Source organism: Heterodontus francisci, chromosome 9 (assembly GCF_036365525.1).
Source record: "Heterodontus francisci isolate sHetFra1 chromosome 9, sHetFra1.hap1, whole genome shotgun sequence".
Classification (NCBI taxonomy): Eukaryota; Metazoa; Chordata; class Chondrichthyes; order Heterodontiformes; family Heterodontidae; genus Heterodontus; species Heterodontus francisci.
In genome coordinates, this window is record NC_090379.1 from 96736188 (window position 1) to 96752234 (window position 16047).

The window sequence follows — 16047 nt, forward strand, 5'->3', positions numbered from 1 at the left end:
CCTCTTCTCAGGCACTATCCTGCTTGCTCTCAAAACTGCCATCACCACCCCCCCTCAATAACCCTTTCATTCCCACCAAATCAACCACCATTCAAGACTATCGATTAGATCATTTACTACCATCAAATTTTGACATGGCCCTCAATTCCAGAAATTTAATTCAACGTACCAATGCACTTCTAACAATGGTTTGTCTTCCCCTTCACACTATTACCTTCAGACAGCGAGAATCTAACCTAGGCCTACTCCACTTACAAAGTGCCGGTGACATCATTCACAGGCACATGAATACTGATAGCATCCAGCTCTACTTCAAGACCAACCCCTCATTGGTTTCTCGGTCAGTCTGCCTGTCCATCATCCAGTCCTGCAAACATCACAACCTTCTCCAGAGAATCATTGTGTGGTCGTCCCAATCTTACCTTCTGCTACATCCAAACTCAACTTCAAATGTTTTCTTGGTGGCATCCCATCCTTCATAAATTCTAGCTTGTCCAAAATGCAACCAAACACTTACCTTGCACAAAGTCCTAGCTTGTAATCTGTACCCCAACACATTAAATTGAAAATCCTGTTCAAGTTAAAATCTCCATTGCTTCCGCAGCAATTTCCTGTACACAAACACGTGATTCCTCTGACTCCTTGCCCACCATTAGCAGAACAGTACAAGCTCTGGCATCCTATTCCAGAAACTCTTCATCCTTCTTTATAAAAAAAAACTCACCTTTTCACCAAAGCTTTCAGCCACCCTTCCTGGATTGGTAGCCATTCTTACACTTACTGAGGGGTTTTTTGCTAAAAGATGTATATTAACTTGCATGATATAATGTCTTTTGTCAACTGACTTGTACATTGCTGCAGCTGGTTTCCTGTATCTTTCACTAAAACTAACCAGTGAAACATCCCCTTGTAAATGCATACCTTATATCCATCCATCCATACATGAGAAAGACGCAGAGAGTTGTATGCCATGGTATCCACTCCCCCTGGTGAACCATATGGCCGCCATTTGCGGAATATATGTCCAACACGAGAACATGGAACTATTTTCAGCTGCCCACCGCACATCCAAATCTGAGCCAAACAATAATAAATTTTTTGTATAGTGGGAAAAGGTATTCTAAAACTCAAATTTTGCATACTAGATATTTGGACAAGTTATACATTTTCTATCAGTTTGAGCGTCAGTTACTACCAGATAAAATACTAAAAAAAGATTAATTGCTATGAACATATCCCTAGTTAATTTTCATAAGTTAGTGATAAATCCATAAGTGTATTTACTGATCTGACCAACAAGCAAGAAAAACCACAGCAGACCCCACGTGGAATAAGTACCTAACTTTGATGGAAGTCAGAAGTATAGATCACACAACACAAATGAGAATCAATTAGAAATGTTAGTGTGTAATTAAAAGAATTCTTAGATATTAAGAGGTGGAGGGGAAAGTTACCCTAAAGGAAATTTCCAGGTTTTCCCCTCCCCAAATATCCATGCCACTGTCATACTGCCCAAGTTTATTGAAGTAATCCCGGTTCATTGCAAACAGTCCTCCTGCCATTGTAGGTGATCTGAATGAGGGAACACAAACATTCTTCAGTCTAATCACATTGAAACTCTGAACTGCAACAAACCAAAAGTTTTAAATCTGCACAAAATTATTTTTCTAGTTCGAGGCCTACCCAGCTGTGAGCAAGAGTTCGCTTTCTAGTATTTGGATCTGATAATCAGTATTGCTGTTGTAGCCAATGTCCCAAAGAACCATAAACACCTCTCCCATTTGAGAGAGACAGTTGGTGATGTATAGCTTGAGGGTAACCACTCCACAATAGTCCAAGTATTACACAGCTTCCCATTTTAGACAACTCCCCCCACACAAAAAAAAAAGAAAAAAAAAACACAGGATTAGTACTTGAATGGTTCAGTTGCTCCTTCTGGTCCATTCAGCAGTGAGATAGGCACAGGATCCCACTTGAAATGCAGTCCCCAATTAAACCCTCCTTTCACTATTGGAGAAGAGCTGTAGGTTAGTGTGTCAGCATTGATGATATCAATTAATGGGCAGACTACAGTGCTGTGATCCTCCTTGATTGGAGCCAGGAGAGGCTGTAGCCACATTTCATTTACTTCACAATGACTATCAAGGAACACCAGCACATCACCTGGAAAATATAATAAATAGCTATAATTGATGAAAATCCACAGTAAATCAAATGAAGCTTCAATAAAAGGTAAATTCAGAACAGAATTCAAAGCTGAATAAGCAGGTTCAAAGTATGGTAAAGTAAATATAGGATTAGTTTGCAGAATGTCATTCCCATAGCCAATAGATGAGTTTCTGGCGTACAATATGAGGCAAAAGAAAACCATGAGCTCGCTGAAGAAACTGCTGGATGTTTTGATGTGAAATTGGGAAGGCGCTTACTGTAGGGTCTTTCTGAAAGGATGAGTCAAGGGCGGCGCAGTGGCTAGCGCCGCAGCCTCACAGCTACAGCGACCCGGGTTCGGTTCTAGGTACTGCCTGTGCGGAGTTTGCAAATTCTCCCTGTGACCGTGTGGGTTTCCTCCGGGTGCTCCGGTTTCCTCCCACATACCAAAGACTTGCGGGTTGATAGGTAAATTGGCTAGTGTACAAATTGCCCCTAGTGTAGGTAGGTGGTAGGAGAATTGAGGGAAGGTGGGGATGTGAGAGGGAAAATGGGATTAATGTAGGGTTAGTATAAATGGGTGGTTGATGGTCGATGTGGACTCGGTGGGCCAAAGGGCCTGTTTCGGTGCTGTATCTCTATGGCATAAATGGGCTTTCTGACCAGTGACTCACATGGTCAACAGAAATGACGACCTGCTGCTGGTATCATCAATTCCCCTCTACAAAAAGGGAATTCTTTCATTAACTTTCTACAAAAATCACAAGAATTTTCCTTACAACAGGCAACAACCTCTAATACAGGAGTTGCATGCAGTGGTTGCTGGCAATTCTTTTTAAAAACAAAGATGGGAATGTGATCAGGTGCTCATATGGTAAAATATGATAAACCTTAAGACTTAGATGAGTTAATTACACCATCTGGTTTCATAGCTGCTGATATGCAGTGGAATTAGACTGAGGCTGACTTCAAGCTAAGGTTCCATAAGGAGTCACAACTGTCATCAGGGAATATCTATCTCAGGGAAATATGATTATTTTTCTGCATCTTGGAAGACACACAAGTATGTGCAGGTTGCAGCTTAACAGGTTGCCTGATAGGGTAGTTGAGGCCAGGATACTGATTTCTTTTAAGAAACAGCTTGTTGCTATAATGAATAGGATAAAAGGAGTAGGATGTAGGAGAGGTACTTGTATAAAAAAGGACTCTGGAAGGAGCTAGCTTGACAAGCAGAATAGTCTTTTCTTGCTTCGACAGTCTGATTCAAGGCCCTTCATCCATACCTCTAAAACAAGTTTGGTGGGGGTTCTACCAACTGCATAAAACTACTGTGGTTTTTAAACATCAAAACTCTTGGATTGTGCAGCCTTGCAATATGCTCACCCACCTTTTAATTATAGATTATGGTACAGTGAAAAAAAAAAGCCGAAAAGGATAGGAATCCTAAGTGAGTGAAAGATTGACCAAGTTACTCAGGCAATGTACTAAAAAGGCCACTTGAAACAAAAAATGGCCATTTCCAAGTTCTGCAAAGTCCACCTCTTATCCCTCCAAGTTTACCAAAAAGTCACTTACAATGTAATGTAAGCCAAACTAAAACAAATCTGGTACCGGTTGCATGAGACGATCCAACCATTCTGCCACGTATTAGTCCTTCTCGCATTACATTCCTGATCAGTTTTACTTTTTTAAGTTGGTTGTTGTCAATGTACTTCTCTAGCTCATCTTTCAATTCAACTGAAAAAGGAAAACAAAGTATCAGCTGGAATGGTGGCATGGGGGGTGGGGGGGGTGGTGGGAAAAGGAGGAGGAGAAGGGGCAGGAAGTTTAGGGCCCCACAGTGGTTAGCACCGCAGCCTCACAGCTCCAGTGACTCTGGTTCGGTTCTGGGTACTGCCTGTATGGAGTTTGCAAGTCCTCCCTATGACCGCGTGGGTTTCCACCGGGTGCTCCGGTTTCTTCCCACAGCCAAAAACTTGCAGGTTGATAGGTAAATTGGCCATTGTAAATTGCCCCTAGTGTAGGTAGGTGGTAGGAGAATTAAGGGAAGGTGGGGATGTGGTAAGGAATATGGGATTAATGTAGGATTAGTATAAATGGGTGGTTGATGGTTGGCACAGACTCGGTGGGCCGAAGGGCCTGTTTCAATGCTGTATCTAAATAAAATAATCTAGCATGAAGACCCATTTTGCTAGCTGGGAGGGGATTTAGAAAAAATATTTCATGCGAATTTTACAAGACTGGAATAGGTTATATAGAAGCCAATATAATATTTTGATTTTATTACTTGATAGTACCAACCAATGCAAGGGACAAAAATAAGAGATCAGTTCTTTTTAAAAAGGGGATATGGACGAAGATGAATAAAAAAAGTACATTTACTCACTGAAATCACTTCTATCATCCACTAGGATAATTTCATGTAATAGGTATGCAGGAGTGCGATCCAGGATGCTGTGAACTGTCCGAAGCAGTGCAGATAATGCTTCATTATAAAAGCAGATAATAATGCTAGCAGATGGTAAATTGACAGGGTAGCTCTTTTCTTTACATCTAAGAAAAACAAAGCTTACAATCAAACCATAACTTTTTTTCCCAGTAGTCACTTCAACATTTTGTTGAATAAAATTGGTAGCTATTTTTTCAAAACAATCTTCTAATGTAAATGAAATTGTGCAACATAAAATGCATTAGCACCCCCTGGACATTATAAAATAGCACACTGAACTCATGTTCATCTGTACAGTTTAAACTTTGCAAAATATCTTTAATCTGCAAAGATTAAATCAGAAACCAAGAGGCCTTATAACAGTTGTCAGAGTCGTAGAGTCAGTCATTATAGCACAGGAGGCCACTCAGCCCATCATGCCCATGCCAGCTCTGCACAGAAATCCAATCAGTCCCATTCCCACAGCCCTTTTAAGCTGATTTCCGTCAAGTGCCTATCCAATTTCATTTTGAAATCCATCATCTCTGCTTCTACCACCCTCGCAGCTAGAGCATTCCAGGTTATCACTCGCAGTTCTTCCTCACATCACCCCTGCATCTCTTGTCCAAAACCTTCAACCTGTCTCCCCTATTCCTTGTACCATCGCCTAATGGGAACAGATTTTCTTTGTTTTGGCTAAGGTAGAGTCATTATCTTGTACACTTCTACCAGATCTCCCTCAACCTCCTTTGCTCCAAGAACAATCCTAGCTTCTCCAGCCTAACCTTGTAGTTGAACTCCCTCATCCCTAGAACCATTCTGGTAAATCTCCTCTGCATTCTCTCAAGGACCGTCACATCCTTCCTAAAGTGTGGTGACCAAAACTGGATGCAATTCTCTGGTTGTGGCCTAACCAGAGCTTTGGAAAGGTTCAGCATAACTTCCCTGCTCTTGTACTTTATACCTCTATTTATGAAACTCAAGACCCCATATGCTTTTGCTAACTACTCTCTCAATGTCCTGCCACCTTCAAAGATCTACGCATGTGAACCCCCAGCTTCCCTGTCCACTCTTTAGACCTATGCCAGTTAATCTATATTGTCTCTCCCTAGACTTTCTGCCAAAATGCATCACCTCACACTTCTCTATTAAATTCCATTTGCCTGCCCATTTTGCTAGCCTATGTCCTGTTGCAGCCAATTGGTATCATCCTCACTATCTGCTTCTCCATACTTCCACTTACTATTCATATGCCAGATGATTTTTGGGTTTCCTTTTATGTTAACTGCCATTCTATTCTCTTCGCTATTCTTGTTTTCTTCTTCAATTCCTCTCTCAACTTATTGTATTTGGCCTGGTTCTCATTTGATGAGTTCACCCGACATGCATCATACACTTTTTAAAAAAAATTCCATCATATTTTATAATTCCATCATCCAAGGAGCCTGGCTTTGGTTCCCACCTGAAACATTTCCTCAAAGATTGCCCATTAGTTTTTCCTATCAGTCTTTGGTTCCATTTTACCCTGGCTAGATCTCTTCTCATCCCATTGAAGTTAGCCCTCTTCCAATTTAGAAGTTCTACTTTAGATTGTTCCTTGCACTTTTCCATTACTAATTGTTGCATCATAAGGTTTAGATCACTCTTACTCAAGTGTTTCCTCACAGACCTGGTCCACCTCATTCTCTAGCACCAGGTCCAGCAATGCCTCCTTCCTAGTTGGACCAAGAACATACTGGTCAAAGAAGTTCGCCTGAACACATTTCAGAAATTCCTCCTCCTCCTTAACTCCAACATTATCCCTATTAATATTTGGGTAATTAAAGTCCCAATCTCACCACTCTATAGCATTTGCATAGCTCGGATTTCCCTGCAGATTTGCTCCTCGCTCTCTATTTGGAGGTCGACAGAATACTCCCAGTAGCATGATCATACCCTTTATGCTTCTCACCTCTAACCAAATGGATTGTGTCCTTGCCCCCTCAAGGGCATCCCTCTTTCCACCACTACAACATCTTCCCTAAATTAGTACTGCCACCCCACCTCCCGATTTACCTTCCCTATCTTTTTGGAACATTTTGTATCCTTGAATATTAAGTGCCCAGTCCTCACCATTTAAGCCAAATTTCCATTATTGCCACTCGTTCATATTCCCACATGGTTATTTGTGCTTGCAGCTCACCAACCTTATTCATTACACTTTGTGCATTTATATTCATGCATTGTAAACCTTGTAGTCCTTCTTAGTCTGCTCCTATCCAATATGGTATTACTTCCTTCTCTAGTACTAGCCAACACTCTCACTCTTTATGCACCCACCCCCATCAATTTAGATTAAACCCTCCCCAGCCACACTTGTGAATCTCCCTGTGAGGACATTGGTCTCAGTCTTGTTAAGGTGCCTCGTGTCCCAGAACTGGTCCCAATGACCCAAGAATCTGAGGCCCTCCCTCCTGCACCATCCTCAAGCCACTCATTGATCCTCATCTTTCCATTTCTACTCACTTGCATGTTGCACTGGGTGTAATCCAGAGATTACTACAGCAATGCGGTTGACTCAACTGCCCTCTGAAATGGCCGAGCAAACCACTCAGTTGTCAGGGGCAATTAGGCATGTGCAACAAGTGCTGGTCTTGCCAGCAATGTCCACATCCCATGAAAGAATTAAAAACAATGCAACTACCTCAGCCATATATACCACTACAGGAAGGCTCTCCAAGCAGCAATATTGTACTAATATTTGCAGTGGGCTATGCCATTGTATGTTACTATGAGTTGTGATTTAAAAAAAAAAAGATAGTCATATGTAATGGATGTCCAGGATCTACCCTCTAAATCATCTTTCATGATTATCCACCAGAACTTTTTTAATGGAATAAAGCTTTGTACAAGGTAGCATCTCATTGCAGAGACCTCTAACACAACCTCCTCCTGACAAAAATCAACTAGAGAGATTAAATTTAGTTATTATTCAGCTTATACTTGCTTCCACACCCATACCAAGGATATTGATATCTCCGAGGACCAACACAAGTAGATTCACCACTATCTGCAAATTTCCATGATCCACCAGAGGCATCCCTCCATTATTGCAAGGTAATAGAGGTTCTACTGTAGAGTAAATACCATTTTGTTTTCACTTAATGCAATAAAGTCAAAAGGTTAAAAAAAAAAATCAATGTAATGAACTTAATTAGTATTTACTACAAATTTCTAAATAAATTCTGGATATTTAAAAATGTTGATGCTCTCTTGCATTGAGGATAACTTGAGTCTACTCAATGCATTTCATTAAAAAAGTGCAGGACTTGCTTTGGATCTCTGGTATCGGGAATATGCCGATGATAACCCAAGCGATTACTGATGAGCACGTTGAATGCATGTTTCTGGTATCCCATATCCCGAACCTCCTGATCAGCTTCATTGAAAATCCTTCCTGAAAAAAGAAAAGTTTGAATTTACTAGTATTGCTAAAATCCCAGAGAAAATTGAAAATTTGCATTTTATATCTAGCATATTTAAATTCTTAACTCAGATACAAATCCTATGTGAATTTTGCAATTTGCTTCAAATTCCAAGTACAATGGCAATTTTGATAAAGCTTAATTCACCAAGGCAACACCTTTTGAGGAAATAGTCAGCCTTAAAAGATTATGATGAGCAGCATGTATGCCACAACATACTCTGCTACTGTACACAGGCCACTACCTCTTTGCTTCAGGAGTTGACTGTTTGCACATCCCAAAAGCATCAGCCTCTGAGGCTATGCAACACCAAAATTAGTTGAATATGGCTTGTTCCATGTCCCATGATAGCTCTCGTCCACACCGCAGTGGCTTCCATTATCCATAAGAAATATTTCAAGCCAGAGAAACGGCCCATTTACACAATTCTCTTTACTTGGCAAAAATGTCCAACCATCCAAGCTATATGTGGATATAACTAGTTATACAAGGCAATACTAGCTTACTCGAGACAATAAAAGCAAAACTGGGATTTGTCAAAATGGTCAGTTATTTGATTAGATTGTATTTTATAGATGCAACCAGTGGAATTAAGAGGAATACATAACCAAGATCATTCACTATAAAATGCAGTACAGATTTTGACTGCTAACACAGGATCACAGATTATTGAATGATACTGTTTTGTTGGGTTAACAGTCGTGCATCCATTACATTCAAAGAATTCTGTCCAAGAATAAGCTACTCACCAAGCTCAGGAAACTGTTCCATTTTCTTGGATTCTTTATGAATAGATTTCATAAACTGAGCATGTTGCTGAAATTCAGGAAGCCATTTATGACTGTTTGTTATTGGAGGCTGGAATTTCTGCACAATTCCTGGATTCCCCTGGAAGGGCACATTACTGAAAGTATATTTTTCCCAATTTAAATTGAAATAGATAAAAAGGAGAAATGTCCAAATCAATGAAGAAAAAAGGCATCCATAGCAGAAATAGTGGAACCTGATACTACCCATGGTAATCCTAGCATTGTCAGAGGCCCATTCTTGTCACTCTGAAAAGACAAAACAAAATTGATAACTCAGAATGAAACAGTCAGCAATTGTCACACCCACTGATAAAGATGAGTACAGTAAAGAAACTAGAAGCTACAGCATGTCCAAAATCCACATGTAAAAACCATTAGCAGAGGATGTTTTGTTGATCAAGCAAAAAGACTACAGAAGCTGGGACTGTTATTCCTAGAAGTTAAAATGATTTAATAATGTTCAAAATTGAGGGGTTTTGATACGAGTGAAGAGAAAAAGTTTCCCCATGGCAGAAGGGTCAGTAACCAGAGGACACAAATACAAGATAATTGGAAAAAAATGCAGTAACTTCTGATGATCTTGAATGTACCTCCTGACAAGGTAGTGGAAGCAGATTCAACAATCATTTTAGAAATGGAGAAAAAAATTGAAGGGCTATGGAAAGAACAAGAGAGTAGGACAAATTGGATAGCTCTTCCAAAGAGCCAGAACAGACATGATGGCCTGAACAGCCTCTTTCCATGCTATATGATGCCAAATAGGCTGCATCTTCACTTTGGGTGTGGGAAATAGTAGTCTGGTCTCTTCCTGGGTTCCGAACCCATCCCAGAGTGTTGGGGGTGGGGGGGGGGGGTGGGCGTTGTGGGAGAAACAGTCACTCTTTGCGTTTCTGAGCAGGGTGCCCCCCTTAGTAGGCATGGAGACAGGTTCCCTGTCCAATTAAGGATGGTAGGCAGGTTCTCAAAGCTGGAGGGCCAGAGGCCTTCCAGTTTAAGAGCAGCAGGCTGCAGCAAAGGGCGAGTAACTGAGAGGACACCTGAACATGGAGGTGTCCTCTCACCAACTTTAAAAATTCGAATTAAAAACAAAAAGCAGTCAAGCCACCTTGGGGGGAGGGGGGAGGGGGGGGAAGGGGAGGGGAGGGGTGTGGTGTGTGCAGCGGGACAGGGAAACCTCTTCACAGGGCAACCTTAGGTTGCACCCACACCCAGGTAGGTAGCGAGGGCTTGAAGACCCGCCTGGAACGTCAGCACACTGACCCGCTACTGGGCACATGCCTGCAGGTGGTAAAACAGCAGCCCCACCCCATTGGGCAACTGAAAAATTCCAGTCGGCCTCCTTTAATAAAAGGTTCTTAATGAGCCTTGTGAGGACAGGCAGTCTTGCTGGGCCCCAAACCTGCCTTCCCTAAAATGGCCAGCGCCAGGAACACGGTTGGGAAACTGGCACTGTCCGCTTCCATTCCTGACTTCGACAGAACCTAAAAATTCTGCCCCAGGTGTTATTATATAATAGAAATTTCACATACTTTTCAGAAAAGTTAAAAACTAAGCTTACTAATTTTAAAACTTATATGTGGCAAATTAGAAAAAAAACATAGACACATTCGAATTCAGTTGAAAACAATTCAACAGCACAAAATCTCTAAAGCAACCTTTCAAGAAAACAAAATGCCAGTACTGTAGATAATCTATATGCTATACAAGAATCTACATTTACCATTACCCAACAGATGAATATACAATCAAATGTTTAAAATGGGACATTACAATAAACAATTTTAAAAGTTACAAGGGAACATGAAGCACAGCACTATTCAAAGAGCAAAGGAGTTCGCCCAGTGTCCAGATCAAAAAGAAATTCCTTCAATCAACAGCACTAAAGCAGATTATCATTTCTCTCTCATTGATATTGATGAGATCTTGCTATGCAAAATCTGACTGCCCTCTTAAAATTGGAATATTGACAACACTTCAAGAATGACTCATGGTTGGTTAGTATTTTGGGATGGGTACACGATATTAACTAAGACTAGATTGACATCCTTCCATCTGTAAGAGATGATGGGAAAACATATTAGTGATATAAGAATGTTAACTAGTCTCTTAATAAAAAAATATATATACTCTTCTCTGCCCATTCAACCTGGCAGGGTTGCAAACAACAGATATTGGTAGCTAAAATAGAAAAGGGACACAATAAATCAGATAGGTTAAGACGGAGATAAGGTCTCCAACTTCTATACATCCGCCAATTTCCTACTCATCTTAATCAAACTGCAACATTTCCAGCCAAACAGATGACATACATCTATTTTGTTAATAGTCTACCACACCAAGTATTCACACCCTAATTTTATTTAAAACTTCCAAGCCTTCCAAGTACATTTAAAATGTATTAAGTTACTTGCAAACCATCAACTGATTAGCATATTTACTTAATTCCTTTAAACCTTGCATAAGGTTAGCAGGTCTGTTTAAAATTAACTGATTGCAACACTACAACATCCACCCCCACAGCCCTTGTACATGGAGCAGAGGGGAATGGGCAGGGAATGAGTAGGCAGGCGAGCTGACTGCAAACCCAAACACTTTTATAATACATTGAAAGCACATTCAAAATTTTAGAACAAAAATTGACTGGCACCAAACTCAGCAGCATCACTGAAAACAAGGGAAAGTTGATAGCGGAGATCAGGGAACAAGGCCCAACATTCATCAGCCATTGATAAACAGGCCAGCCACCTGCCGCCAATTGGTTTACCCCAGCCAGCCACCTGCCGCCAATTGGTTTACCCCAGCCAGCCACCTGCCTCCAATTGGTTTACCCCAGCCAGCCACCTGCCTCCAATTGGTTTACCCCAGCCAGCCACCTGCCGCCAATTGGTTTACCCGAGCCAGCCACCTCCAACCACTGGTCCCCAGCCGCTGAGCTCCGTTCTTTATTCTGGCCGGGAGCAGGTACTGCGCAGACGCGGACAGCCCCAACCGAATCCGCGCGCGACGCCATTTACCAGATTAGATATTGTTCAGGAGGATTGCAGCCCCTCCGCATGCCCACAGTGCCAGTCACTACTCCCCGACGTTATCTCAGTTAATGGGTGCCCGGATCCGCCTACTGTACCAAGTCCTTTGCTCGGTGACTTCTATTCCCGCTTCACCGTCCCACTGTCCGCGCGAGACTGCTGTCAATATACCGAGGCATTGTGGGTGACCGTGGAGTGGAGGGGGCGGGGCGGCCGATGATTGACGTTCGGCTGGGGCGGGGTGGCCACCCGCCGTCACCGATCAGCTGGGAGCGGGGTTTAAAAGTGGCCCAGGAGGAACGCTGTAGCTACAGACTCAGCAATCGGTTGCCACTTCTCTTCCAGGAATGCCTACCTTGAAGAAGTTCTGCTCTTTTCTCCGACGGGATATAATCTGTGACTTTTCTAATATTTGTCAGTTCCGAAGAAGGGTCACTGACCCGAAACGCTAACTCTGCTTCTCTTTCCACAGCTGCTGCCAGACCTGCTGAGTGATTCCAGCATTTCTTGTTTTTGTTTCAGCAATCGGTCATTCATTGTGATTCAAAACCCCGAGGGAAAGCGGTTAGGAGTCTCAATGGGGAATTATTAAACTTGTTCAATTTTAATGTAATATTAGAATGTTACATTTTAATATGGGCACTAGATAAATATGATAAACTAGATAAAATGAGGAAATACGATATGTTGATGGGGTTAGATGAAGCGGAGCTAGAGGAAGCTCTTGTGGAACACAAATGGTGGCATAGACCAGTTGGACAGAATGGTCTATTTCTGTTCTGTAGACTCCATGCAGACTCTAGAAGTGTTTCCTAACTTCGCTCTTAAATAGTCTGGCCCTAATTTTTAGATTATGGCCCTTAGTCTTAGAATTGCAAACCACCAAAATAGTTTCACTCTACCCTATACGTTCTCTTTATAATCTTGAAAAAATTGATCAGATCACCCCCTTAACCTTTTAAATTCAGGGCAATATAACCCTCACATCATAATTTAACCCTCATAGCCCAGGTATCAATCCAATAAATCTACACTGTGCTCCCTCCAAGGTGAATCATATTTGCCTACATTGAAATCCATTTTCCACAGTTTTGCCCACTTGTTTAATCTATTAATAGTTCTCTGTAATTTTATGCTTCTCAAAGGAGGAGAGAGATAGAGACGATGAGAAATTTATGGAGGACATTCCAGAGATAGGGGCAAGGCAGCTGAAAGAACAGCTGCCAATGGTGGAGCAATTAAAAATGGGGTATGCAAGAGGCCAGAATTGGAGAAGTGCAGAAAGCCCAAGGGCTTGTCGGGCTGGAGAAAGTAACAGAGGAGAGTCAAAGAGTCATTTACAGCACAGAAGGAGGCCATTTGGCCCATCACGTTCATACTGGCTTTCCACAGAACTATGCAGTCAGTCCCACTCCCTGGCTCAATCCCATAGCCCTGCAAGTCTATTTCAACTTCCTCTTGAGGTCATTCATCCTCTCTGCTTCCATTACCTTTGTGAGCAGCGAGTTCCAGGTCATTACCACCTGCTGTGTAAAAAAAAAAGTTCTTACTCATATTCCCCCTGCATCTTTTGCCCCAAACTTTCAATCTATGTCCTCTAATCCGAGTACTATTTGTCAATGGGAACAGTTTTTCCTTATCCAAGCCTGTCATAATTTTGTACAATTCGATTAAATCTCCCCTCAATCTCTTTGTTCTAAGGTGATCAATGCCAGCTTTTTCAACCTAACCTTGTAACTAAAATCTTCCATGCCTAGAAGCATTTTGGTAAATCTCCAGTTGGGGCCTAACCAGAGCTAAATAAAAGTTCAGCATAACTTCCCTGTTTTTGTACTGAATGCCTCTCTTTATGAATCCCAAGATTCCATATGCTTTACAAACCATTCTTTCAATATGTCCTGCCACCTTCAATAATCTATGCATGTGCACCCCCATGTCCCTCTGTTCTTGCAAGCTCTTTAGAACTGTGTCATTAGGTATATTGCCTCTCCCCATTCCTTCTGCAAAAATGCATCACCTCACATTTGTCAGTATTCCATCTGCCACCTCTCTGTGCATTTTGCTATCCTACTGTTGCAGGCGGATCATATCATCCTCACTGTTTGCCGCACCTCCAGGTTTGTTGTCGTCAACAAATTTTGAGATTCTACTCTTTATTCCCAGATCCAACTCATATATATCAAAAAAAGCAGTGGTCCCAGGACTACTCTTGGGGAACATCCACCAGTCTGAAGAGCAACTATTTACTATGACTCACTGTTTTCTATCCTTGAACCAAGTTTTTATTCAATTTAATACTGACCCTCCTATTCCATGAGCCTCAATTTTGGAAATTCACTTTGGGCAAGGTTTATTAGCAAATCTGCCGACTGTAATTTTCTAAACAGAAATTTTAGTTATTCTAAGTGGTCCTTCCAAGTGTCACTGTATACCAGCACATCATCAAGGTAAACCACACAGCTAGGAACACTGGCTACCACATGGTTCATTTGTCTCTGGAAAGTTGCTGGGACATTTTTAGCCTGAATGGCATCACTTGGCATTGGAAAAGACCGACTGTTGCGACAAAAGCCAATATTTCTTTATCTCGGGGTGTTCAAGGAATCTGCCAGTATCCTTTTAACAAATCTATTTTTGTAAGAAACGTGGCACTGTCAACTCTGTCAATATAGTCTTCCAAGCAAGGAATTGGGAAGGAGTCTGCCTTTTTTACTGTGTTAACCCTTCTGTAGTTTATGCAAAATCTAGATGAACCATCAAGCTTAGGTTATAACACAACTAGGGAATTCCAGCTGCTTTGACTGGGTTCAATTAGGTGGTTTTCCAATATGTATTGGATTTCTGCTTTCACCTGGGTCTGTTTCTCTGGACCTAAGCAATAAGTATGCTGTTTTATAGGAGAGGATTCTCCTACATCCACATCATGTATGGCTAAGGTTGTACATCCTGGTTTGTCCTTTAAATGCTGTGAATAGCCTTGTTAGGTCTCCTCATTGTTCTGCATCTAAATATGAAAGCGTAGTGTCTAATCTCCCTCACAATTCAGTATTAGCTAATCAGATGGCAGGAGGTTCAATTTAGAAATTGTCTAAGCCTCCTTCTGCTTCATCCTCACTATCCCTTTTGTCCGTCACTGTCCTTACTATCTGACATATCTGTGCTTGCTTATCCTCCTCCCGTTGGTGATATTGTTTCAACATATTGATGTGACACAGCTGATTCTTTTTCCTGCGATCTGGGGTGTCAATCAAATAATTTACTTTACTAATCCTTTTGACTACTCTACATGGACCACTGAACCGTGCTTTCAGTGGTTCATCCTGTAAAGGCAGTAATACTAACACATCATCCCCTGGTTGAAATGTTCAGGTCTTGGCATGTTGGTCTGCCCATTTCTTCATCATTGTTTGTGAAGCTTTAAGGTGTCCCTGAGCCACTTTGCAGGCTCTCGTAAATGAGACTCTTATGAGGAAATGGAGACCTCCTCAGACTTGCGGACGAAGAATGGACAGTGGTTCCCTAGTTGTGTGGAGACCTAAGCTTGATGGTTCATCTAGATTTTGCATAGACTACAGAAAGGTTAACACAGTAACAAAGGCAGACTCTTACCCAATTCCTCGCTTGGAAGGCTATATTGACAGAGCTGGCAGTGCCACATTTCTTACAAAAATAGATTTGTTAAAGGCATACTGGCAAGTTCCTTTAACACCCTGAGCTAAAGAAATATTGGCTTTTGTCGCACCAGACGGTCTTTTCCAATGCCAAATTATGCCATTCGGGCTAAAAATGCCCCAGCAACTTTCCAGAGACTAATGAACCAAGTGGTAGCCAGTGTTCCTAACTGTGTGGTTTACCTTGATGATGTGCTGGTATACAGATAGTGGTACTGCCCACGTATCGCCAGGAAATATTAAGGATAACCCATGAAATTCCTAAGGCGGGATATGTAGGGATCTGGAAGACACAAGCATGTATAAGTTGACATATTTATTTGCCAGGTCTTCACAAGGACACAGATACATAATCGAACATGAAAGATTCATCCTTCTATTCTCAAACCCTTTTGTTGATTAGTTTTAGAGAACCTCTTACCTCATGTCCATAAACTAATTCAAAAGGACTAAAACCGGTAGACTCATTAGGTGAATCTCAGGTGGCAAACAAAAGAAATT

At 41.5% G+C, this 16047-nt stretch overlaps 1 protein-coding gene across 7 annotated transcripts in view; it reads right to left on the reverse strand.

Moving 5' to 3' along the window:
* LOC137373929 (polypeptide N-acetylgalactosaminyltransferase 11-like) overlaps positions 1-12055 on the reverse strand; it is a 38986-nt gene extending 26931 nt beyond the window's left edge. For 2 of the 7 annotated variants that reach the window (XM_068039561.1, XM_068039554.1), the window contains exons 1-8: positions 11864-12055; positions 8790-9095; positions 7889-8012; positions 4535-4701; positions 3724-3885; positions 1914-2163; positions 1455-1572; positions 922-1074 (exon numbers count right to left, since the gene is read on the reverse strand). In XM_068039561.1, coding sequence (XP_067895662.1) covers positions 922-1074; positions 1455-1572; positions 1914-2163; positions 3724-3885; positions 4535-4701; positions 7889-8012; positions 8790-9057 — 1242 coding nt within the window. In that variant the 5' untranslated portion in view covers positions 9058-9095; positions 11864-12055. Of the gene's footprint in view, positions 1-921; positions 1075-1454; positions 1573-1913; positions 2164-3723; positions 3886-4534; positions 4702-7888; positions 8013-8789; positions 9096-11496; positions 11602-11741; positions 11779-11863 lie in introns of those variants that run through there. The other 5 variants (XM_068039560.1, XM_068039557.1, XM_068039559.1 and 2 more) reach the window with 5 other exon arrangements.
* Between the last annotated feature and the right edge of the window lie 3992 nt (positions 12056-16047).